The 24573-nt window shown below is 41.8% G+C and overlaps 3 protein-coding genes across 4 annotated transcripts; 1 reads left to right on the top strand and 2 right to left on the bottom strand.

Moving 5' to 3' along the window:
• Positions 1-1820: 1820 nt before the first annotated feature.
• LOC5500559 (NAD(P) transhydrogenase, mitochondrial) lies at positions 1821-16758 on the top strand. The gene is made up of 16 exons (XM_048733210.1): positions 1821-1947; positions 3124-3189; positions 6096-6163; positions 6742-6805; positions 6887-7146; positions 7737-8037; positions 8420-8569; positions 9101-9357; positions 9534-9825; positions 10200-10523; positions 10987-11175; positions 11521-11994; positions 12479-12745; positions 14570-14809; positions 15566-15744; positions 16152-16758. The coding sequence occupies exons 2-16, from the start codon at positions 3132-3134 to the stop codon at positions 16302-16304; spliced, it is 3276 nt and encodes a 1091-aa protein (XP_048589167.1). The 5' UTR covers positions 1821-1947; positions 3124-3131; the 3' UTR covers positions 16305-16758.
• Positions 13386-14111, bottom strand: LOC116616307. 2 transcript variants are annotated; one of them, XM_032378376.2, is made up of 2 exons: positions 13948-14111; positions 13386-13815 (listed from the first exon to the last, which is right to left on the bottom strand). In XM_032378376.2, the coding sequence occupies exons 1-2, from the start codon at positions 14070-14072 to the stop codon at positions 13473-13475; spliced, it is 468 nt and encodes a 155-aa protein (XP_032234267.1). In that variant the 5' UTR covers positions 14073-14111; the 3' UTR covers positions 13386-13472. The 2 variants fall into 2 exon arrangements, with proteins under 2 accessions (XP_032234267.1, XP_032234268.1); XM_032378377.2 differs by having other exon boundaries at positions 13386-13806.
• LOC5509435 (zinc metalloproteinase nas-6) lies at positions 16748-23128 on the bottom strand. Its single transcript, XM_001629900.3, has 8 exons — positions 22857-23128; positions 21720-21890; positions 21299-21422; positions 19401-19579; positions 18815-19045; positions 18313-18488; positions 17849-18001; positions 16748-17349 (listed from the first exon to the last, which is right to left on the bottom strand). The coding sequence occupies exons 1-8, from the start codon at positions 22966-22968 to the stop codon at positions 17218-17220; spliced, it is 1278 nt and encodes a 425-aa protein (XP_001629950.2). The 5' UTR covers positions 22969-23128; the 3' UTR covers positions 16748-17217.
• Positions 23129-24573: the final 1445 nt, after the last annotated feature.

Genomic DNA, 24573 nt, shown 5'->3' with positions numbered 1-24573 from the left:
CTAGGCAAGGCGGTTATTTCCGATAAATGTTTACCTTTTCACGAAGTTGAGTAAACTCGACAAAGGGCTAGGAAATCCGGGCAAAACATCAAAAGCCATCTATTTTCAGCGAACTTGTAGCGCGAAGCGCGTGATATTGGTTAAGCGGATTTGAACTCTTTACAAGCTTTTTGGTTATTATGGCATTTGCAATAATATTTTGTGCATTTGCGGGTACAATGATCTGTCTCTTTCATTGTTCAGCAAATTTTTGACGTTAGGTTAGGCTGACGCAATTTTCTGAAGCGTGGGGAGTTCCATTTCACATGCTTATATTTCGCGCGAAATATGCCTTGCGCAATACATAACCAAATCTAAAAAAAATGCTGCGGACAAACACATTCTGGCTTGCTAAAGAGAAAAAAAGGAAGACTGGATCCATAATAAAACGTTTTTTAGGGTTCGCTTGCAATCATTTACTAACATTTCTACAAAATAGAGCTGTAAACATGCAACGCTAATGAATGCCCATCCGTACGTGTACACATAAGCGAAAATACCATCAACAGATAGATGAGGTGGACTTGTTTTTGGCCTTTGGCTAAAAGAAAAACTCTTATCTTACCAGATGGCTTATTAAAAATCAACCAGCGGGCAACTTTTTGAATATCCGGTAGGAGAACACGTATTATTGCGTACACCCTCCTCTAGGGTCAATGTCACGAAGTGATGTCATCAACTTCAAGCCTTATCAGGATCCCTGTGGAGTCCATGTGGATAGCACTACGTAACCTCAGACTGTTAGAAGTCTTCTACAGTTCTATGATTCTAATTTTTTACCTCTGTGACAAGGCAGGGCTGTAGCAGGATGTACACTGGGGGCACGTGCCCCCCACCCAATATTTTGAAAAATGATAAGGAATTGACCAGTAGGGGCGTGGCTGTGCCCCCCAATGTTTAATGTTTCTGTATAGCCCCGTCTCCCAATAATTCGAGGCTTGCCACGGGTATGCAAGGGGTAACTTCTTGCGATTTTCGTGAAGAAAAGCAATATTTTAGAATGTGTCTCGTTATTCACCACGTTATTATTCATTCACGCGTAAATTAAATACGCAACCAATGATGCAGTTAGAAAAAAAAGAAGAAGGAAAGCACGTAAACGGGCACTAGAACATGTGGTATTGCCGAATGGAAAATGTCGACATGCAGAAATCAGGAAATGAAGCCAGTATGGATTTGCTGCGCCGGAGAGCGGTTAGATTTCCCGAATAACACAAGAATATTCACAGCATACCCTACATTAGTAGTTTACTCGGATGCTCGTTCAAAAAAGTACATCTCACCCGACTAACGATAGTACAACTATCTCATTTTTTTATCTTTATTTTTTTATACGAACGTCCAGCCTGAGATTTCAACAAATTCTAAGAACATACTAAGAACATGCTAAGGCTCAGGTAGCAGAAAAATAATTTTGCTAGTGTGATGCGTTCTAAAATGTAGAATCAAATTGTGTTTTTAATCGTTTAAAATGTTTATGTAATTATCTACTTCTCAACTTCATTGAGTATTATATTTAGAAAAAAATTCTTATATTAGGAATATCGAGACCTGCCTAAAATGCACAGCTACAAGATTTGCGGGAATCGTGTATTGGTGCCCCCCCTTTCTTGTCTCCTTTGCTGGGACACAACCCCGTCCCCTCCCCCGGACACTCCTTCCGTTCAATCTACTTGGTGTGATCCGATTGGCTGAAGTTTTTCAACTCACTCACCTGATTGGCCCCGAAGCCCCTAGGAGCCCCAAACCCCAACCCCATATTGGTACACCCCGACCGTGAGTCCTTAAAAGCTTTGGGTAGCTTGGGTACTAGGGCTTCGATTGATGATTCCTTGCTCAGTAAAGCCGGTATTTCGACCTTTCTAGTTCGGGTTCCACGCACATTAAACGTCTGGGACCTGAATCAAGGTAAGCAATGTGCTTTGTACTCCTTTTCATTGTTTTTAGGTATTTAATTTTTGCTAAGATTCACTGCATTTTATATACTTTGGAAGAGGGACCGGAAATCTTCGATTGAATTCTGCGAGGGATTTCTCAGTGTTCCCATGTGACCGCTAAAATAGTGCTTTCTAGGTTTAAAGTATGTTCGATTCCTCTCAAAATGACCTCTCATTAGCCAAGGTTATGTTTCAAGCTTTTGCTTCGAAATTCCCGGGAGTGGAACTGAACAGTTAGCACTGTAAGTTACATGTATTTTTGATTTGCTGAAACAAAAGATGGACATTTTGTGATTACCGATGGTAAAACAAACCCCCCCATTACCTCGAAGAGAAGTTCCAACAGTAAAATGAGTCTCTAATGTGAATAATAATTTTATTCCGTTGTTATATCAAAATATTGGAGAATTTTTCCTTCACTGTTATGAAGCCGCTAATTTTGAGAACTGTTTTAATTAACTATAAACCATCTACACGTGCTACAAAATAAAACTTTATTTTATTTGCTCATTTCTTTGTTAGGATTTGCAGGAATTGTTAAACCATTTGGGTGCTTAATTTATTTTATTGGTTTATTAGTTAGCATCTATTAGCAACATGTAAGTACACATGTACTGACAGCGAAATCAGCATAATCAAATCAAAACGAAACAACAACAATGACTTTATGTGAAGTTATCATACTATAATATCCCTGCTTACAAACACTTTTGTTTGCAGACAGTTCCACTACTGTAATAAACATTCAGGGCATTCACTTTTAGAAAGGTGAACATTGCTTTGCCCAAAGCACTTCATGGCATTATTAGTTCATTTGTGGAGGGAAGAATAGACTTATTGGGAGGGCACTGCTGAAAAACATTTTATCGTTTTTTTTTAAGAAAATGCTAAATGAAACATTATTTAATCAAGAACTCTTTCTCTTCCTTGTGCTCATTTGATAACCTCCACCCTTGAAAACAGTGATGGGATTTTCAATAAATGTCATTTTTTTAAGTGGATTTGGCAGTGGGAGGGTCCTTTGGGGGAAGGGAGGGGCAGAAAATCCACTTCTTGTGTTTGGGCACTTTAAAAGTCAAAATGTCAGAGCTTCCATGTTTATAGTGTTTGCTAAATAGCTATGAAATTGTAAATCTTTTTCTTGTAGGGAGAACAATGTTTCTCAGGGCCAGTACAAATGCATTCAGGTCAGGCAGACTGCATGCTTTGAATGGTGAGTGGGAAATATTATGATTATTATTTCCAGTGGCGATCTAATTATGGCAGGGGTGGTAACGGGTGTTCCTGCGCAAGTTAAAAAAAACAGAAATCATTAAAACGTTTAGAGAATTCATGATTCACAAAGAATTTAGGAATTAAAAATCAGTTTTTTATAAAAAAAAAACAAGGTTTCTTGGCTTATTGAGGCATTTCTAAAAAACTAAGAGATTGCTACACCTTATACTTTAGTGATTGACTTTGAACAAGGTTATATTATTATCTATTTTATTAACCCTTTCACTACTGAAGCCCAATGTGTGTCACATCCTGCTGTTCCTGGAGCCTAATTAGCATTCCCCACTAATTTACACACCAAAACAAAACATGCATGCTCAGTAGGTTTTGGAGGCAGATTGTAAAGAATAAAGCACAGAAACAAGTAGTGCAGATAATGAAGTTTTTAATGAAGCGAAATATTGGCGTTTTTGCCACTATTGCTTAGAGCTATAATGATTTGAATTCACAATTTCATACAAAAATTCAAATTTCGCGCCATCTTCTTTACCAATGATCTCAAATTCTGCATCATTTACAAGATTATTGTTTATCTTAGACACAAAATATAAATAGAACATATAATAAAGGTAGTTGTAAGCATATAGTCATAAGAAATAGTGTAAAAATAAAGTCTGTGCTATGATAGTTTATGCCGTGCCATGGTCCATTTCATGGAATGCCTGGTGGCAACCTTTACGACAGAGACCGACTTTGCAGACCGTGCACTCATAATCTTGTAGCCTTTCGGGGTCGTTTTTCCCTTCTTGCTGCAAAGAACACATGCCCTCTTCCTTCCTTCTACATGAGTGGCGACATGAGCTGAGGCTGGGATGTTCTGGGGAGTTGGGGGAGCAGGGACTCGTGGGCGCTTTCTCGAGTTGAACTTAGCAATAAGCGATTGCGCTAGTTCTGTCTTGAAAACGATAACAGTCCTCTTCACCTTTCCTTGTAATTGGCGCTTAAATCCTTCAATGACGAATGCGTTGGTCACTGCCAGATTGAACAAAAACCAAAACACGTATTTATACAATTTACGCGATTGCCAGCCCGAGGAATAAAACGATCGGAGCTGGTCCGCGCGGTCAACTCCTCCCATGTGCGCCGTGTAAACATCCGTCACCTTCGGCTTTTCGATGTCATTTCTTCGCGGCTGCGATACTTTCTTCTTACTGTGCGACCCGGCTCAAGAGGGGAAACATTTGTCGAAAGAAGACTGACATCCCTCTTGTCGTGCCATTTTGTGAAGAGGAGCTGGCCTCGCTGACTCTGAAGCATTTCACCGGGCTTCAACTTCTCTTTGGCACATGGCGGCAATTCCCTGCGATTCACGCGCACAGTCCCGCATGCATAGGTTTTTTGATCTAGCAAGTGGTCAAAAAGCCGAACAGTTGTAAAAAAGTTATCACAGAAGATGTGTCTGTAACTGTTAAGGAAAGGCTTAGCCATATCCATAACCACATCGTAGCCGAGTCCATGGACACGCTGTCTGTTTTCTTGCCCAAGGTAAACTTTATAGTTGCACACGTAGCCGTTGTTCGCGTCGGCCGCCATCCACACTTTTATGCCGTATTTCGTCGGCTTTGCAGGCATATATTGGCGAAAACAAAGTCTTCCCTTGAAGGCAATCATTCCCTCATCGACTGATATGTCCTTTGAGGGCTTGTAAGCTTGCTGGATACTTTTTAAGACATCGCTCAGTACCGGGCGAACTTTAAAGAGACGGTCGTAATCGGCGTCCCCACGTTGTGGCTCGTTGTTCGGATCGCTGAAGTGCAGGAATTGGGCGATCTCTTCAAACCTTGTCTTGGGGATCACGTCCTGAATCCCAAGGTTTCCAAATAGGGGGTTTTGGGACCAATAAAGGGCTTGCTGTGGCAAGGAATTAATTCCCATCACGAGCGCTACCCCAAGGAACATGCGGAGTTCGTCGGGAGTGACGTCCTTCCACTTCGCCAGCCGTGCCTCTCTATCGGCCTTCTGCCCGATAACAAATTGTGCATATCGGTTAGTTTCGTCAGAAATTAAACCAATAAGTTCATCCGAAAACATCAAGCTAAAATAGTCTTCAGCTTTTGCATCTTCTGATACCGTTTTCTTCAACCGTTGTTGCCCGGTGAAGTCCTCGAGGTCGAAATGCGTGAGTTTCTCCGACCAATTTTTAACACTATCTTCATCGCTCTCGTCTTCGCTTTCTTCCTCAGAAGAACTGCTTTCTTCCTCAGAAGAAAGTTCAAAACCCTGAAACTCATTTTCAGAATTGTTTACATCATCATTCTCGTCAGGATTAACACCAAAAATCGCTCTAAATTCGCTCGGATCGATCGCTAAAGATTCCGCCATGTTTGCAGTACAGGGGTCGGCGCTCACGCACCTTATACAATGAAAAATTATGCGCAGTTGGTGGGATTTGATTGGCTAATGTCGTAAGAACAAAAGTCCACGTGTTTTCCTGCAGCATGAATTCCCTAGGGAGGAGAGGGACGATTGTTTGGAGTTGTATGCAAAATGGCCGCTTTTGGCCGCTCCAGGAAAAACGTCACATTTCCGTTTGGCCGCTTTTGGCCGTTTTGATAGTGAAAGGGTTAACAAGGGGGGCACCAAATTTGGAAAAGTTGGGTTGCAAAACAAACTGTGTTGAATCAAAAATGATGTATTGAAGTTGTTTGGACAGTAAACAAATTACCATCCATTGAGTTCATGACGGATGGTAGCAAGCATGGATCACAAAATATTATCTGTCAGTTTCATGATACACAATAAAACAGGCTGTTCATGAATCAGGAAAAATAACTCTTAATCCTATAATGTTTGTATGCATGCATTCTTTCCCTGATCTTAAAGTAATATGCTCCTCACCTCCAGGCGCAAGGAGTTCCTTGTTGGACGGCATCTGTAGATCAGCAACAACACCTAAGAGTTCAGTGCTGAAGGTATGCGCAATCAGTATCATGTCAAAAAAGTTTTCACTATTGTACTGTTTAATTTTTATTTCTGCACCCTGGTCTGAATAAGGGGTGAAACATGACAGATAAACCTGGCAAATTAGCACTATGAAAAGATACAGGATTCTGCTGTATTATAGCCCCTGGTTCTTAACGTCCCAGACCGTTACACTAATTCAGTAGTTCCCACGGGGTGCAAGAGTTACGTTAGCACCCCCCAACAACAGCAAAAAGTCCACTTCCGGCTCGCAATAGACATGCTATTGTAGACAAATCTATAAAGCAGAAGTGAATTAGATAAAAAAAAGCATTCTAGATCACTCTGGTATGTCATAAATCTATGAGTCAGACTTGTTTCTAGCCAAATCCAATAATAAATGTTCTGTAGGGATAAACAATCCCTCTTGGTTTTTTGGGGGCCGGTCAGATTTTTATCAGAAAACTTGATTGCACCCCCAAGAAAAACCCTAGGCTATAGTCGTTTTCATAAATCACAATACCTTGACATTTGCATAAAATCTATAAATTAATCCATATTATAAATCTGTTTATGCTCCATCTTTCAGCATCATAACTTCTACCCCAGGCTTGCAGCAGGAACTGTAAGGTTTTGTGCCAATGAAGCAAAAGGTAAAATCATATTATTTATAGGTGAATTTTTGAAGCTTGTGCTAAGATAAGCCAGCAGCAGAAACTAATACTATTTCACAGGCCAGCCAGAGGCATCTGCAGTGCCCTTGATCCCATATGACCAACTGACCATTGGCGTCCCAAAGGAGATGTCTGCCAACGAGCGACGTGTGGCCATCAGTCCTGAGGCTGTCAAGAACTACACCAAACAAGGCTTCAAGGTGGTGATAGAAGAGGGTGCAGGCCTGGACGCTAAGTTTATGGATGCTGATTATGTTGCCGCAGGAGCACAAATCAAGAGTGTGAAGGACGTGTATAACACCTCGGATATCATCCTGAAGGTGAATGATAACATGATTAGAGTGTCTTCACCAATCATACTTTATTGCTTCGATAAACCAGCAATGGTTTTGTTGTGCAAATCACAATGTTGGGGAGATTACTTATCAGTTACAGTGGAACATCCACTGTATATAACAAACAACCTTTGAGGCATGGAAGTGTTATATTATTATTTATGGATCTTGTCTCATTGATCTGACATAGGAATTTAAAATTTGTATATCCATTATATACATTTGGGCAACCACGAAACAGGCTTGTAGAGATGAAACGGTAGTTCGCGTGTTTTTTTCCTACAAACCAAGATATATATAATGGATATACAAATATGAAATAAAGCACTTTCAATTAAAAAGGAAGACCAGTCACATGGAGACCATTATAATGATAGAAGTATGAACATATTTTATGGATCTTCCACCATAATTGAATTTGTGTCTGCCCGAACCCAGGACACCAGCAAAAGATGAAAAACAAACTACGGTTTGTGTGTGTGACTGTGGAAGTAGAGACCAGTTCCTCTATTTTTATATGAAAATAAAGAAAACTAGACTTTTGCTTTTTATTCCTCATCAAATTTATGTCATAGGTGCGACCTCCACTGCCAGAGGAAGCAGAAATGATGAAAGAGGGACAGAAACTTGTGAGTTTCCTGTACCCCGCACAGAACAAAGATCTGGTTGAGATTCTGAAAAAGAGAAACATAACTGCTTTTGCCGTGGACTGCATCCCACGTATCAGCAGGGCCCAGGGATTTGATGGCTTGAGCTCAATGGCAAACATTGCTGGTTACAAGGCTGTTATTGAGGCTGCAAATCTGTTTGGTAGATTTTTCACTGGTCAGATCACTGCTGCTGGAAAAGTTCCTCCTGCGAAAATGCTGGTTATTGGTATGTTTAAAATTGTTAGTTGTGAAGATATAGATAAATCTGAGTAATTAAATGAATTTGAAAAGCTTATAACTCTTCTGGCTTAATATCAGGAGCACAGATAAAACATAATCAAACCAAAGGCATAAAAAAGTGCTTCGGGTAGCTAGCATATGGCTCATGTCACAGAATACAATTTAGGTAGGAATGGTTGTTTTTTGGTTGTGGAGGAGGAAAAACTGGAGGGGGGGGGGAGGGGAGAAAAAGATGGAGGATAGTCCTTGGAGCAGAGGTGGATAAACTGGGAATTAAACCTGATGATGAGAAGCACAGGAACTACTGAGCAACTCTACCACTACCCTGACACCTTGATTCCTTGTGATGAATGTGTCTCAATTTCCAGGTGGTGGTGTTGCTGGCCTGTCGGCCATGGCACATGCTAAGAACATGGGTGCCATTGTGCGAGCATTTGACACCAGGGCTGCTGTGAAAGAGCAGGTCCAGTCGCTCGGTGCTGAGTTCCTGGAAATCCACGTTGAGGAGTCTGGAGAAGGTTAGTCATTTAATGGAGAAGATAAGAAATAAAGTGAGACCCTTCTATAACAACCATATGTTACAGGAGGTGGTAACCTGCCTGCCTTAGACAAGTTGAGTCGCCGAACGTCTTGGGATGGTTGCCTAATGACTGTTGTCATAAATTCAAGTAAAGAGAAAGCACATCCATTTTCCACTGAAATCTGATTGTGATTTGCAAATGAAGCAAGGTTTTGGAAGAAGGATTCAAATAAACATACTGGTATAAAAATAGAGAATCATTTGAGCTTACTTCGAGAGTAAAAGTTATTGCTCTATGACATTTATTCACATAACGTAGTGTTGAAACAAGGCCTGAATAAGTGAATATTTCATCATAGATAAAGTTTTCCATTATTTTTATCAAATTCAAGTAAGTAGAAAGCACAGCTTGGTTGGGAAAATCAAATTGTCTGTTTTATGGAGGTTCCATCTACTAAAGCACCTGCTCTGAAACAAGCACCATCTTAAATAGTCCATTCCCTGATATCACGGACTTATTCCCTTACAGGTGGTGGTGGATACGCCAAGGAGATGTCACCAGAATACATCAAGGCAGAGATGGAGCTGTTTGCCAAGCAGTGCCGTGAGGTTGACATTGTCATAACAACTGCATTGATCCCTGGCAAACCAGCACCTAAACTGATCTCCAAGGAAATGGTAGAGAGCATGAAGCCTGGTTCAGTCATAGTAGATTTGGCTGCAGAGACAGGCGGCAACTGTGAGCTTACCAAACCAGGAGAGCTGTATGTCCATAATGGAGTCAATGTAAGTCTAGTCAGCATAGCAAGCATTTCTGTGGAGTTTCATAGAACAAAACCGAGCGATCAGTACGGCTGTATGAAACTTTCCCAGTTATCTGCCCAAATTAGCAGATTTAAATAAATAAAAGAGCTTGTATTGAGTGTGAAATTGCCTTCTTTAAAGTGTATCCATGTTTTTAGATTGTTGGCTACACTGACCTACCCAGCCGACTACCCACACAAGCGAGCACCCTCTATGCAAACAACCTAACCAAATACCTCCTGTCCATGGGTTCTGAGAAAGGAAAGTTCGGCATTGACCTGAAAGATGACGTTATCAGAGGTTCCATAGTGGTGAAAGATGGTGAAATGATGTGGCCTCCACCACCAATAGCAATGCCGCCCCCTGCCCCACCCAAGGGGAAAGCAATGGTTAAACCCCCAGAACAGACCCCATTTCAGAAGGCCATGTCTGAAACCGGTCTTACCACAGGTGATGTAAATATAAATGTGAAAATTCAGTAGCACTTTCATAAATATATATGAGGAAAGCTCCTCATTGTCTTTATGATTAGTAATAGCACTTCTTGATGGTCTAAATTTGTTCATCTTTCTTATTGGGTTGATAGTTTGTATTGTATAGCACAAATTGCTAGATGGGATCAAATGTGATTCATTGTACAGTCACTTTACTAGTTAGTAGATTGTGGGCTCTTCCACGTAGTTAACATTTGTGAGCAGTTCTTTTACGGTACTAACAGTATGTTATTATAACTAGTATAATAACATTTTACACCCCAACAAAAGTCAGTATTTAATTTTAATTTCCAATGCTTTAAACAATATTGACTAAAATGTCTTTTACAGCTGGACTTGGCTCACTGCTTGCATTGGGCGTGGCTGCCCCTAATCCAGAGTTTGCAACAATGGTGACAACCTTCTCCCTGGCTGGTGTCATTGGGTACAAAGTTGTTTGGGGTGTTACGCCCGCCCTCCACTCACCTCTGATGTCAGTCACCAATGCCATCTCTGGTATAACAGCAGCTGGTGGTCTAGTGATGATGGGGGGTGGGGTTCTACCTAGCAATACAGCCACGTCATTGGCAGCAGCAGCTGCTCTCATCTCATCTATTAACATCACTGGCGGCTTTATTATTACCAAGAGAATGTTGGACATGTTCAGGAGACCAGGTAAACCTCATTTATTAAACTGCATTTTTCAATATTCTGTATTCTATTTCCTGCAGCTAAATGGCTTTCTGTCCTCTGCCATTCAAAATCCAAAATTTGTTTGAATTGCCAATGCAAGTGTTAGCCATTTCACTGCATCCATCACCCACAGCAGTCCGCCCTAAGGTGTCTGCAATGCAGTGTAGTATTTAGTAAACATCTGGTCCTGAAGCAGACACATTTCTGTTTCAAGTAAACAAAAATGTTTTCTCTTACACATAATCAAATGTTTAACCCAATAAATAACCACAAGGCTATTCTACACCCAAACAAAGCAAAGATTTCTACTGAAAAATGCAGAGGAAAGAATGAAGAAAAAAATACTGCACTACCCGGCCCCCTGTCATATTAATTTTTTTATTTTGTTGATGCATAGTCTACACATATTATTTGTTGTTTATGATCTTTTAATTTCATTTTGCAGAGGATCCCCCAGAGTACACTTACATGTATGCCATCCCTGGAGCGGCGGTCATTGGTGGTTATGCTCTAGCTAAACATGCCGGCTATGCGGAAATTGACCAGTTGGCCTACCTGGTATCCTCGCTATGCTGTGTTGGTGCCCTGGGTGGACTCTCAACTCAGAGCACCTGTAGACAAGGAAATGCACTTGGTAGGTTGTACAATAGTGGCTGTACCTTGCACATAGTGGCTTGGAGTGAGCAGACTGTAGGGAAGGTCGTTTTAGCCAGAATACAACTCACCCATACAAGCCTCCCTACCTTGGTCTGCACCAAACTGGAATTTCAGTATCCTAGTTAATGTTGAAGGTTCTCAAAGTTCTACCTTAGACATACCAAAGGCAAAACATGGTGGAACACAGCTGTTTGCTTAGCTTCCATTCTGGATGTTGTGTATGCCCCAATATGCTATAGTTCATGTCTTCCAAGCCTTGTGAGCTTGTACTATGCTCACGCCTGCTCCTTTTTTAAAGAATATTCTCTATATTTGTTGCCAGGCATAATTGGTGTTGGAACTGGCATGGTGGCAACCATTGGTAGCCTCAACCCCAACTTGGATGTCCTCACGCAGATGGGTGCTATGATGGGTGTGGGAGGTACCATCGGCGCCCTCATCTCTAGTCGTATTGCTGTCAGTGACCTCCCCCAGCTTGTCGCCGCCTTCCACAGCTTTGTCGGCCTCGCTGCAGTCTTGACTGCCATCTCCAAGTACATGATTGATGTTGACCTGTTTGCCACTGACCCCGCTGGCAATGTCCACAAGACCGCCATTTTCTTGGGGACATTCATTGGTGGTGTGACCTTCACTGGTTCACTGGTGGCATTTGGCAAACTGCATGGGCTGATGAGCTCAAAGGCTCTCGCTCTTCCTGGCAAGAACCAGCTCAATATCGCCATGGCCCTGGCTAATGTAGGAGCTATGGCCTACTACATGTCCAGTGGAGATCCTACTGTTGGTCTCTCCATGCTTGGTAAGTATTGCACAAGGTTTGTCTTGAATATGTACACTCAACTGTCACAGAAGTCGACTCCATTGCATATCGATAAATATGTTTTAGTAGAATAATCTCCTTATAAGAATGTTCAAAGAAAGTGGGGAGATAAACCAACATAAGGATAAAATGGTATTTTATACAGCTTTGTGAAAGAATGGTTTCGCTGACGTTTTGAGCATAAGCCCCTCGTCACAACAAGAGACTCCATATTGTCTATGCAGACCAGCTTGTCTGGATTTTTTTGACATTCGATTTGTTCAAAGATAGCATTTGAGGGGAAAAAAGGGTATGTGAATCAATCATTGTATTTCCCACCAATCCATCTGTTCCCTTTTAAGACATTGTTTATATATATATTAATTTATTTATATTTTTATTTGTTTATTTATTCATTTATTTATTTTTAACAAATCACATTCACCATCGATAACCGTTTCCTTGCCACCCCTCTCCCTTCTAGGTACGACCGCTACCCTCTCCATGATCATGGGTTGGCACATGACGGCATCTATCGGCGGTGCTGACATGCCTGTTGTTATCACTGTACTTAACTCGTACTCCGGGTGGGCCCTGTGCGCCGAGGGCTTTATGCTTAACAACGACCTCCTGACCATTGTGGGCGCCCTTGTCGGCTTCTCCGGAGGCATCCTGTCTTACATCATGTGCAAGGCCATGAACAGGTCCCTGTCAAACGTACTCTTCGGTGGATATGGAACGCTTTCTTCAGGTAAGTCATTGGTGAATCAAAATTTGTTTCCCGCCAAAAAAAACGTGTAGCTTCCGGATGACCGCTTGCGCACCTGATCACTGTACATTCCGTTAACTCAGACCAGCGCGCTATGTAAAACGACCAAAGGAAAAATGGGTAAAATCACTAAAGCAAATTAAAGGTGTCGAAAGAAATTCTTAGAATTATTCTCAAGGAAGCTGTAAATAAATATAACTATTCGGAGCCATTTCTGTCAACACTTTGTAGATAGCACTTTTCAAGCTAGACAAATACAATGAACTACCTGCAGATACACAGAACTACCTGCCGTGCTGTGCCGTATCGACACAAAGACATTTGGCTCAACGTTGATTCAGACGTCGCATTGAATGAGTCGCGCCCAGTAAGTTGCGAGTAGTCAAAGTTGAGTTCATGCGAAGTTTTTGTTGTACCAAATCAATATTAATATGGTATTTGACCTGGAACATTAAAAGCTCGACGTTTCAAAAGATGTCGTGCTTTTGCCGTGCAGCACGACAGGCGTGGCCGTGCTCGGCGCCGTGCCGAACTTCAGACACGGCAGGAGCGGGACGTACGAATCGAAATATATCTTTCTCGCTAAGGTCCAAACGGGCTGGGACACAGATAAAACCTCTACTATCACCAAATTTCATTTTTTATTGCATCTGAATTGAAACCACTATCTTTTTGTAGTAGATATTATGTGAAAGCAATGTCCATGTTTTTAACCACTACGCCAGCTCACGTGACCACCGCTAAACCCGCGCCCGCGGTCTTTCCCACCGCGGGTGATGCGATTTCTCATTCGCGTGGTTTTCCTTGTGATCTTCCCGCCTTGCGTGCGGCCCTCCTCAGGCTTGCTAGTCTTCACCCTTCTGCCACGAGGGAGCATGCCCATCTCCATGGCAACCAAGGCTCGCTTTTGGCTACGAGTCACGCGCATGTTTTCTTGCGGCTGGTCGATGTCCATGTGTTCGGGGGCACGCCTGCAGTGTGGCGCTTTTCTCCTAGAATTGGGTTCACTTTCTGTTGGTTGGTTTGTGTCCTCATCACCACGGCTATCAGAGCTAAAGATTGATCAATATCAACAAAGGGTTTCTATAAACAATACACTCAACTCTTACTATGATAGGTAACGCTTGGGACCGGTATTTAGTTTCCGTAAAGGCAAGAGTCCATAAAAGCGTACAAGCCCTCACCTCGTGTCTTCTTCCGTTGACTCTTCCGTTAGCGTCTGCACCCAGACCCAATCATCACCTTCCCCCGGGACACGCCCACACGCCGGTCGCTCTTCCCACACATAGCTCGATGCAGACGCGAACATGACCGTGCAAGTGCAAGCTTTTATTTTCTTTGATTATGACGTCACGTTCGTTTGGGACGCGCGCGTTTGTGACGTCAGGTATGGTACTTATATTTTTCCTTTAACTTTACCTTTAATGTTTATTATTATCCTAAAACCAGAATTGATGACGTGAAACAGAAATTTTCAAATTTGATCAAAACCGTAAAAAATTATATAAAGCCATTTATTCCTTTGGTCTCAGAGAAGGGGGGTAATTCCAAAATCTTAATTTTCACCATCCGCAGCTGTCTAATAGATATGCAGTTAGAATTCAAGGAATTGTTAAAAAATGCCGTAAATACTCAAGCGCGCGAAAAGAGAAAAAAATGCGCGAAAATCAAATTCTACAATTAAATACGATATCACGTGCTGATCACATGGCACCACGTTTACCCAACAATTAAATACGATATCACGTGCTGATCACATGGCACCACGTTTACCCAAAGTGACACCACTTGTCCCCTCCTTCTCAGGCACTGGCGAGAAGATGAAGATCGAAGGCACTCACACGGAGATCCAAGCAGACAGCGCCATCGAGATGCTGACTGGCGCCAAGAATGTCATCATCGTGCCGGGTTATGGGTTGGCTGTGGCTAAGGCCCAGTACGCTATCGCAGACATGGTCAAGACTCTGCGCGACAAAGGGCTCAACGTCCGCTTTGGGATCCACCCCGTGGCGGGACGCATGCCGGGACAGCTAAATGTTTTGCTGGGTAAAAGATCTTTGAATCACTTGATCCGACATGTTTGCCACCAACTAAACCCAGAATCATTGGAAAATTCAATGAATCCTACAATAAAAACTGCCCAGTTCCATTGAATAATGCTAGGAAGGTTATAGTTTTAAAAATGATGAGAGTAAATTTTCAAAACAAAAGAATATTAATTGCCATGCGAGTCGTATCAACCTTGCAAGGAGATGGGAAACTTTGATTGTGTCTCAGCAGGCTTGCCCGGCAATTAGCGATCGGCGGGTCATGAAAAAAAAAGAATAGAAAATAGAGTAAAAAATGAATAGCCAGCGTCGACTCCAGAGCTTATTGCAGGATAAGCTGCAATAAGGAACTGAGTTACAGATTGGTTATTTACAACAAAGTTACGGGGAGGTATTTACAAACTGGTATATGATATGGGAGGAAAACTTAGTGAGCAGTTACTGCCGATGGTTATAATGATGGTCTAAAGTATTATCTACAGCCTAAGTCTGAATTCTTCTTTATGGCGGTCTTCAGTCTTTTCTGGACCTTACAGAATAGACGTATATGCACTGTTAAGCTATGTCTTGTCAAGGCAGAACGAGCATAGACACTGAAGATGGTTACTCCTTTTTTGTCAATATAGTTCGCGAGTTTTCCATTGAGAATGTAAAGCTAAATGTAGCCTTAGCTCAGTGTGTAATTTGTGTTGGCCGTCCTCTTTTCTAGTAGTATAAGGTGTCTAATTTATGCTCCTTTTTCACGCCCCGTTAGCGGAGGCCGGTGTCCCGTATGACGTTGTCTTGGAGATGGATGAGATCAATGACGATTTTCCCGAAACCGACCTGGCGCTTGTGATTGGCGCTAACGACACCGTGAACTCGGCGGCTCAAGACGACCCTAACTCAATCATCGCCGGTATGCCTGTGCTCGAGGTCTGGAAGGCTAAACAGGTTAGTAACCGGTTTTACAGGTTTCACTTCGATTTTGCTGTCTTTGTGTTTGGTGTTTAACTTGGCTTTCCGTCTTTTCTCGGCTCTCGCTTACATGAAGCCAGTATTTCTGTCTCTTTGTATCCCTTGGAATGGCCTATTAAATCAGGGCGACGCGGAGACCAGAAGCTGGAAAACGCGCGAAGACGATAGAAAGAGGGAAAAAAGACTTTTTTCCTAAGCGCTAAGACAAAAGAAAGAGGGTGATAAAGACGTCTTTCCCCTCTTTCTATCGTCCTCACGCGTAATCCCGCTAAAATGGGGTTTTGTTAGAGTTCGTTCCGATTTAAATGCATGATTTCGGCCGTTTTCGAGCTTTCTAAAGCAAGTGGCCCCAATACTTTGACCCGTTGTTATCTCGTTCTCAGGTGATAATAATGAAGAGGACGCTAGGTACCGGCTATGCCGACGTGGACAACCCCGTCTTCTTCAAAGAGAACACCAATATGTTGCTAGGCGACGCCAAGGTCATGTGTGACACCTTGCTCTCCAAGATCAGGGCCCATTACAACCTCAGTTAACTATCACGTGACCCTCACATGATTATCACGTGACCATCACGTGGTCTTATCTCGACTAGAATATGCCTTTTTGTAAATTTCGTCAAAGGAATGACTATAAAATGCGTTTTTTAGTAGGAAGTCTATCAGTGTCTTGGTCCACAAATCTTGATCGCACTATAGCTGTCCCTACGCCCCCCCCTCCTCCCTCCCCCAGTTTTTGTACTCTGTAGATTAGACTAAAGTAATATTTTGAATATAGTGTTTCTGCTCCTTGTTCGCGAAAAAAAGGGAATCACAAACCGCTTGTAACTATGTCATACCCTAGGTGTTAAATGTATAAGTATGGCGTGCCGTAGGGGGGTAGCGTGATTACCTTATTGTGTGCATACAATATAATAAATAGCTAATGAAGAGTGTAGCGTTCCTGTTAACTCCCGTATACAGAGAAAAATAAAACATGCTTCCCAATGTTTTTGACGTTTATTGATTGTTTGCTTTAGGCTTAAACCGCAGAAAATGCGGGTAGCTAATGCGGGTGGTGAAGAGTGGGGGCCATTTGTCCGTATCATCTCGTTAAAAGTATGATTGTGGGATCTAATATTTGCCTTGTCCTTTAAAGCCATCCAAGAGTCCTTGTGTTATTACCGTTTAACTTTAATTTGTCTTACAATTAAAGTGGTTGAATGGGAACCAGTTATGAAAACAAACCGATCCAAAGAAGCAAGCGTAGGCTGATTTATCTGCCACAGAAATCTCATACAGTATGCTATGGATTAGGGTGACCTTGAACGTCCTAATCTACTCCCTACACTCTATATCTGATTAATCTGCAACTGAGGTGGTTGCTAGGGAAAGATCCGAATACAAATGTGAATACTTTTATTTTATGGTATCCAGCTAGAAGGGCGGATGCGGATCACCATGTCCAGCCCTAACACCCATAGACCTCGAGTCTCATGCAGATCTCCTGGTACCAATGGATGGGTATGACCCTCAGGTAGCGGGCGTGTATCTTGGATGGCAGTGAGTTGTATTGCACGGAGTTGCAGTCTACATTGCCAATCTAAAGTACAACAAATGAAGTGATAATCTCGGTGTTGAATGCATTTAGATTGTCTATAAACATTCATGGTATACTGCATGTCAGCCCCCCCTCCCCCTCTAAAACAATGTTGCAAAATAAAATTTAAATAAAAAAAAAAGAGTCGATCAGCATACCCATGCGAAAAAGGAATCGTTCGTTTCTTTGCACGTTATTCAGCTAATCGCAAAATTCGGAAGGGAGGGATCAAAGTGGAATTGTGACTCGGATCGAGCGGGTCACATTAACGCCCGAGACTCTTCTTCTTAGAAGATAATAAACAATTTTGTAAAAATCGGCAAGCGTTTCGCTATTTTTTACATGATGTTGTTCAGGCTAAGGCTACTCTCGGTCACCTCGGGTTTATAGTTCCTCTCACAGCAGGCAATTCAACAAATGGCTTAACGAAAAACTGACTGCGCACCATGGAGACGCTAATGCTAAGGTTTGTTAAAGTACAAAGTAATGACTAGTTTATTACCAGTCCGTATGACCATACAGTAGAGTAGTCTACCCATGAGTAGCCGTCGTTGCTGTACCGTAGCGTGTAGTGGCTGACCCATGCAGGGCTGAAGATGTCATCTTTGCCTTGTGTTGCGATACCGCATATCTCGCGCACCGTGCCAAAGTCAAGCTGACATAATACCAACAAATACTGATTACATACAGTATTATATGCAGTATATGGTAGGTTTTTTTAGGCGTGTGTGTGAGGCCCTGGTCCTTTTAGTCCTATGTACTTCCCTTTCTCGGTTCTTCTTTCGCTGCCACTGCTTGGGATTTGAAGGAAAAACAAAGAATGGGATCGGTATACTGAAAGTATCACAGTCATTAATGGCAAGTTTCGATGCCATATGGTATATATTTTATACATGTATTGACAACTGCGGACGAAATCACAGTACATACGTTAAACCTGTACTTCAGATTCTGTTTATGGGATACCTGTAGCCACTCGTTCTGAGCCTGGTTCTGAGCTGCACACCATGCACCGAAGCCTTTAGAGCTGGCGAGTAGGTGTAACCTAGCCTGGTGTGGTTCGTAGTACTGTAGGTGTGACGATGCGCTTATCTGCGAGTCACCGATTTCACCGTTTATCATTCCTAACCACGCGAAACAATCTTGGGATACAGAAAAAAAACATACATCAATCGACATTACTACATATCAATCAAATTTAAGTCAACGTTAGCCTAGCTACACAATGCGGTGAGACGGTTAAAGAAACTGGAAGTGTATGTTGTCCCTTGGAGTTTGTGTGCGTTCGAATTGGAGTTGCTCAGTGTTGGAGTTCGAGTTGAGAGGGTTCATACGGGGTTATCGAGAGTCAATTTCTTCAACTTTTTCGTATGTGATATATGACATGTTTCTGTTCATCTCCCTTTTCAAGTTTGACGCACAAGAATTGTTACTGCTTCTATACCAACCATTTTCCTCACTCACTCACTCCGTGTATTCGGGCACTGATAGAGTGCATTAAGTTGCGTGACATCAATGTCCGACATGACGTCATCTACTCGCCCGAGGACCTCGCTCGGCATGCGTCGCGACTCGACTGTGCTTTTTCCGTTGCGTGACCAGGAGAGACGCGGCGGGTGCATAAGGGATTCCTTATCGTACGGAGCGCCAAGATGGTGGACTTCGCTCTGTTTGTACTTCCAAAAATTGTGTTCATAACCTGTTGAGCAGCAAAACACCGATGATGATGTTTTGCCTAAAAGTACTATTGCTTTAACCAGGTTAAAGGGGGAAAATAGTAAATGGCAGAATTAGAGGCAGATTTGAGACTGTTCAAGCTCACCAATCTTCTACCTAATCTCCTCTTTAAAGTGGAAGCCTATGCTCATTATTGTGGAGCGAGAGGGAGTTCCAATAGGGGAAGATTTGTAAAGCCAAAAACTGCACGTACACAGTTCTAGGTTGCACAGGAGACTAAGATCTAGGGCAATAAAAAATGTGGAATCCCTAGTATACATCATGTCTAAATAAAGATTTGACTGGTTGATGTTTGACATTACTTATCAAATTCTTACTTGAGACGACGTTGTCTAAAAACACGTGCACGTAGGCGTCCCTGTCGTGTCGAGAGGAAGTGTGGAAGAACCCAACCGCGTGAAGCATCTCGTGTAGTATCGTCCCAACCTTTGCACATCCGGGACCTATCGACACAGGCTGGGCGGCGACTTGGCGACGGCCCACGTGTGAATAACATCTGTAACAATCCATTCAATATACGAAAATATCCCTTTAAGGGGAATTACTTAAGACGTCGGGAATTAACGTTCGATGAGCATCTAAGACGACTCAATAAGAGAACGAACGAAGAGCATCTACAACCACACATCGTATAAGGTGTATCACTCAAAACGACCAATGAGCATCTACAACAAAACATCGTATAAGGTGTATCACTCAAAACGAAGGCCATCCACAACTACACATTGTATAAAGTGAATTACTCAAAATGAACAATGAGTATCTACAACCACACACTGTATAAAGTGAATTACTCAAAACGAACAATGAGTATCTACAACCACACACTGTATAAAGTGAATTACTCAAAACGAACAACGAGTATCTACAACCACACATTGTATAAAGTGAATCACTCATAATAAACAATGAGCATCTACAACCACACATTGTATAAAGTGAATGACTCAAAACGAACAATGAGTATCTACAACCACACACTGTATAAAGTGAATTACTCATAATAAACAACGAGTATCTACAACCACACATTGTATAAAGTGAATGACTCAAAACGAACGATGAGTATCTACAACCACACACTGTATAAAGTGAATCACTCATAATAAACAATTAGTATCTACAACCACACATTGTATAAAGTGAATGACTCAAAACGAACGATGAGTATCTACAACCAAACACTGTATAAAGTGAATCACTCATAATAAACAATGAGTATCTGCAACCACACATTGTATAAAGTGAATGACTCAAAACGAACAACGAGTATCTACAACCACACATTGTATAAAGTGAATTACTCAAAATGAACAATGAGCATCTGCAACCACACATTGTATAAAGTGGATTACTAAAAACGAACAAAGAGTATCTACAACCACACATTGTATAAAGTGAATCACTCAAAACGAACAAAGAGTATCTACAACCACACATTGTATAAAGTGAATTACTCAAAACGAACAAAGAGTATCTACAACCACACATTGTTTAAAGTGAATCACTCATAACAAACAACGAGTATCTACAACCACACATTGTATAAAGTGAATTACTCAAAACGAACAAAGAGTGTATCTACAACCACACATTGTATAAATTAAATCACTCAAAACGAACAAAGAGTATCTACAACCACACATTGTATAAAGTGAATTACTCATAATAAACGATGAGTATCTACAACCACACATTATATAAAGTGAATTACTCAAAACGACCAATGAGCATTTACAACAAAACATCGTATAAGGTGTATCACTCAAAACGAAGACCATCCACAACTACACACTGTATAAAGTGAATTACTCAAAACGAACAACGAGTATCTACAACCACACATTGTATAAAGTGAATCACTCATAATAAACGATGAGCATCTACAACCACACCCAAAATAATGTGAAGACTTAACAATCCTAGAGATAAACCATATACAATGATTTATGCAACCCCTTTTGACCATTTATCAGAGGAATTCCTCGAAACGTTGAGAAATTGCACTCAAATATCATGTAAAAAAATTCTCCGGGAAAAAGGCTGCCCGTCGACCCAAATAACATGAAAGGGAGAGGGCCCTGGGAACGAAGTTGCCGCTAGAATATACGGTAGGAGAGCTTACTAGCAAACTTATCAGACAACAAAGACAATATAGAGAATAGCTGGTTCAGTCAAGTCTTTAAGTCTATTATGTGTAAGTACAGCAACTAACCCGGATCCCCGGATAAAGCTGATATAATATTGCTCGGTGGTTCTTGGTAGGAACTTGACGCAAGAATACGAGTTGAACTTTTTCACCGCGGCTTTGATAGTCTGTTTTTCCAGAGGATATGAGTCTGATAAAAAAACATGGAGTCTAGATTAGAATTGCCTAGTAAAGGGCGGACTTCCTGCTGCAGACAGCTGCAAAGTCGGTTTTCTCTAGCAAAGGACACGGACAAAAAGCAAAATAATGCGTGGGCAAATCACATCAACAGAAGTTAGATAAGTGTAGACGGAGATGGAAGGCAGAGATATAATTCCGTTTTTCCCGTCTCCGCTTGCGTCTCCTTTGCGCTGAGTTTCAAAAGCGCAAAAAGCATCTTACGCCTTCGAATTTGTTCAACAATCTACAGATCTATGTCATAACTTACCAAATGTTGATTGAATGACGTAAGGCACCAGTCCACCCGGCCACAGGTAGCCCGCGCCTTGGACTATGTTTCTTTTCGCTCCTCCCCCATCCTTGTAAGCTTCAGTGCTGTTCTCTAGCTCAACCAGTTTTAATATAAGAGAATCAATCACAATATCTCCATCAAGCCTACCTGGAAGATGAAAAAATTAAAGTCAGATCGTTTTAATCTAACGAGTGGGAGAAAGGATACCCTAGAGGTTCAACGCCCTCAATGATTTGGTGAATTGATAATCAGCGAAGGCGGGTAGCGCCTCGAAGCCTTTGGAACAGGATGGAGGGCGGATCACTATTATTACAGAAATGTAAGGACCCAATAAAAGACTTTTCCGACTGAAAACCTGTAAATACAGCAAAATTGTCTTGGAGAAACCTCTTGGTCGGGGACTAGGTTATGTAGAGGGAAAATCTGTGAAATGTTTGGGAAGGCAGGGCCGTATGAAGAATGAACTTTGCTATTTACTGGGCCTCGTTCGCTTCACCCCCTTTTTGAGTTCGAACCCTCTCATCCGACCCCAATGAGAAATGCGATATTTCTTTAGCGACCCTTGCAACACTGACCTCTATCAGGGAGTTGGCTCTATCAAGTACGCCATACTCCAACCAACAGCTGCTATCAAGAATTTTAGAACAAGCAACAGCGTTTCGTGATTTGAAGAAAATCATTTTTCGGCTTAGTTTATGTTTTTATTTCTAGATTATGTTTGTTTATCTTTATAGATTTACATTTTATCTTTTTTTTAATAATATATATATGTTATATCTTTTATAATACTGATGTTTATATTCTATTAAATTGCGCATTTGGTGAGTAACTGTCTCTGTCAAAAACAAGTCCGTTAACAATATAGGAAAACAATACTTGAAAAGTTTATTTCACGCGTGGTTTCATTATGGAAATCTATGTGAAATGAAAAAAGGATCTTAATTAAAAAAATACAACTAAAAACCAGAAAACTAATCATGAGGTTTGAAGTATTGTGAGGTTATCTACGAAATAAAAGATCTATTTCTATCACTATGAAACAGACTGGACTATTTTTTTTTTGCATGAGAGAGTGTCTGAAAGCGTAGTGTGCAAAGCAAACAACAAATTTACCCTGGAGTCCGTTTGCTCGGGCCCATGGCGGGGGAGGTTTTTCCGTTTTCGCTACAAATAGTAACGAACAGATAGCGATGCACGCCAGCCACGACCAGTATTTGCTTGGCATAATGTTTTTCGGAAAAGGAATTTCCCTATTGGCGACGATGCAGCACTCGAAACTCTGCCGTAATCACGGTAACAAGTGTACTATTGAAGAGCGACAAGACGATCAAAGAACTGATGTACATTGGTCAATGTGGCCTTTTCATGGTACAGTTCTTTGTTGATCTTCATCCGGCAGGTTCGGCACCTGAATCAACTCAAAGTCGAAACGTATGCAGCCGGATGGCTGTCAGAAAACGCTAAGAACGTGGCGTATAATTTTTAAATCTTAATTTACATTTTTCATTACAAAAAAGCAACAAGTGAATACATAGGGAAACAACAGTAAAGATAGTTAAAAATAAACATTCATATCGTACTGTTGACTAAACCTCACGAAAAAGACATCAGTTTCTCTGTCTTGTTAAGGCTTTTTTTTAAGGGGGCTTTTTCAAAAATGTTGAGAATGCTTGTTCTACCTTTTTTCATTGTTTTTATACAATGTCTTTAGTATGCACTGTTTATTCGTGAACAAAAGTCCACTTGTGACATAATTGAACACTTCGAGTAGATCGAGCCTTGTATTGTATTGAGGTGTGCGATTTTTTAATGCCTATTTTGCATGTTCGCTAAAGTGGATAGGAAATCACCCCACCCCTCCCCTCCCCTTTGTTCGCAAACAATGCGGAACGGTCGAGTCACGAAATTTGGTCTGGGCACGCTCAGAGTATGTTTTTAGAAATGTGTCTGAATGAAATTTAGACACATTTCTAAAAACTTAAACCTAGTCACGGTCGCGCGCCCTGGGGCCGAATGCCGGCCCCTGGTCAGGAGAATGACCACCCCGCGCCTTTCTTGCACTGGCGGCGTTTCGAGTGAAGCTAACGTATGTTCCACGCTTTTCAGTCTAAAAGAACATAGTTTTCACACACAAAAAAGAGCTAATTATGAATCCTACCGGAACAACAACACCTATTCTGGCCCCTGAAGTATTTGCAGAGATTCAGATGGCCGTGCAGCAGGCATTTCAGGCACAACTTAGCGCTAACAACCAACCATGTAACAACGAAACTCCTGTATCTAGCACAGGTACAAAAGTGGTTGTAATTCCTTCTCGCTGTCTCAGGCGAGAACCTTGGTTGCACCGTCGCCGGTTGGCCCGAGAGGTAGGTCGGTTCCAGAATTTTTACACGTGTTTCCCCCAACATCGCTCGCATCGGTTTGCTCTGGTTTATCGTTGGCCGATGACTCCACTCGTGTCAACTTTGTCCACCCCAGCGACAACTAGTCCCTTATCAGCAGTTCCAATTGTACACAAGCCGTCCGTTTGTGGTGGGCCCAGGGTATTCCCCGATCCCCTCGAAGGTGGTTCTTCAGATTGTGTCGAATAAGTTTATCGACCTCGCCGAGTTGCTACCAGCAAATCTCTCCCCAATGTCCAAGCCTGAACCTCAATTGTTACTTAACGGGCATTTGTTGTTGTCGGCTCCCCGCTCCAAGAAACCGAAAAGGCGGCTGGGGGACGTCGTGTCGTGGTGCGAAGCCTTCACTATTTATTCGACGGTACTAGTGTCCTATTTTCCTAATCTTTGGCAAGATCTCACAAAAGTATAAGCTTTCAATTCTGCGT

Source organism: Nematostella vectensis, chromosome 10 (genome assembly GCF_932526225.1).
Source record: "Nematostella vectensis chromosome 10, jaNemVect1.1, whole genome shotgun sequence".
Lineage (NCBI taxonomy): Eukaryota > Metazoa > Cnidaria > Anthozoa > Actiniaria > Edwardsiidae > Nematostella > Nematostella vectensis.
This window is presented reverse-complemented; position numbering and strand designations above follow the sequence as displayed.

Coding starts and splice junctions, on each gene's coding strand:
- LOC5500559 (XM_048733210.1), top strand. CDS start 3,132: ATGTTTCTCAGGGCCAGTACAAATGCATTCAGGTCAGGCAGACTGCAT. Junction 6,164..6,741: donor CTAAGAGTTCAGTGCTGAAG/GTATGCGCAATC, acceptor TCCATCTTTCAG/CATCATAACTTCTACCCCAG. Junction 9,358..9,533: donor ATGTCCATAATGGAGTCAAT/GTAAGTCTAGTC, acceptor CCATGTTTTTAG/ATTGTTGGCTACACTGACCT.
- LOC116616307 (XM_032378376.2), bottom strand. CDS start 14,072: ATGTTCGCGTCTGCATCGAGCTATGTGTGGGAAGAGCGACCGGCGTGT. Junction 13,816..13,947: donor TCAACGGAAGAAGACACGAG/GTGAGGGCTTGT, acceptor ATCAATCTTTAG/CTCTGATAGCCGTGGTGATG.
- LOC5509435 (XM_001629900.3), bottom strand. CDS start 22,968: ATGCCAAGCAAATACTGGTCGTGGCTGGCGTGCATCGCTATCTGTTCG. Junction 18,489..18,814: donor TCAGTGCCCGAATACACGGA/GTGAGTGAGTGA, acceptor CTGTATCCCAAG/ATTGTTTCGCGTGGTTAGGA. Junction 18,002..18,312: donor CTCAGAACGAGTGGCTACAG/GTATCCCATAAA, acceptor GTATTATGTCAG/CTTGACTTTGGCACGGTGCG.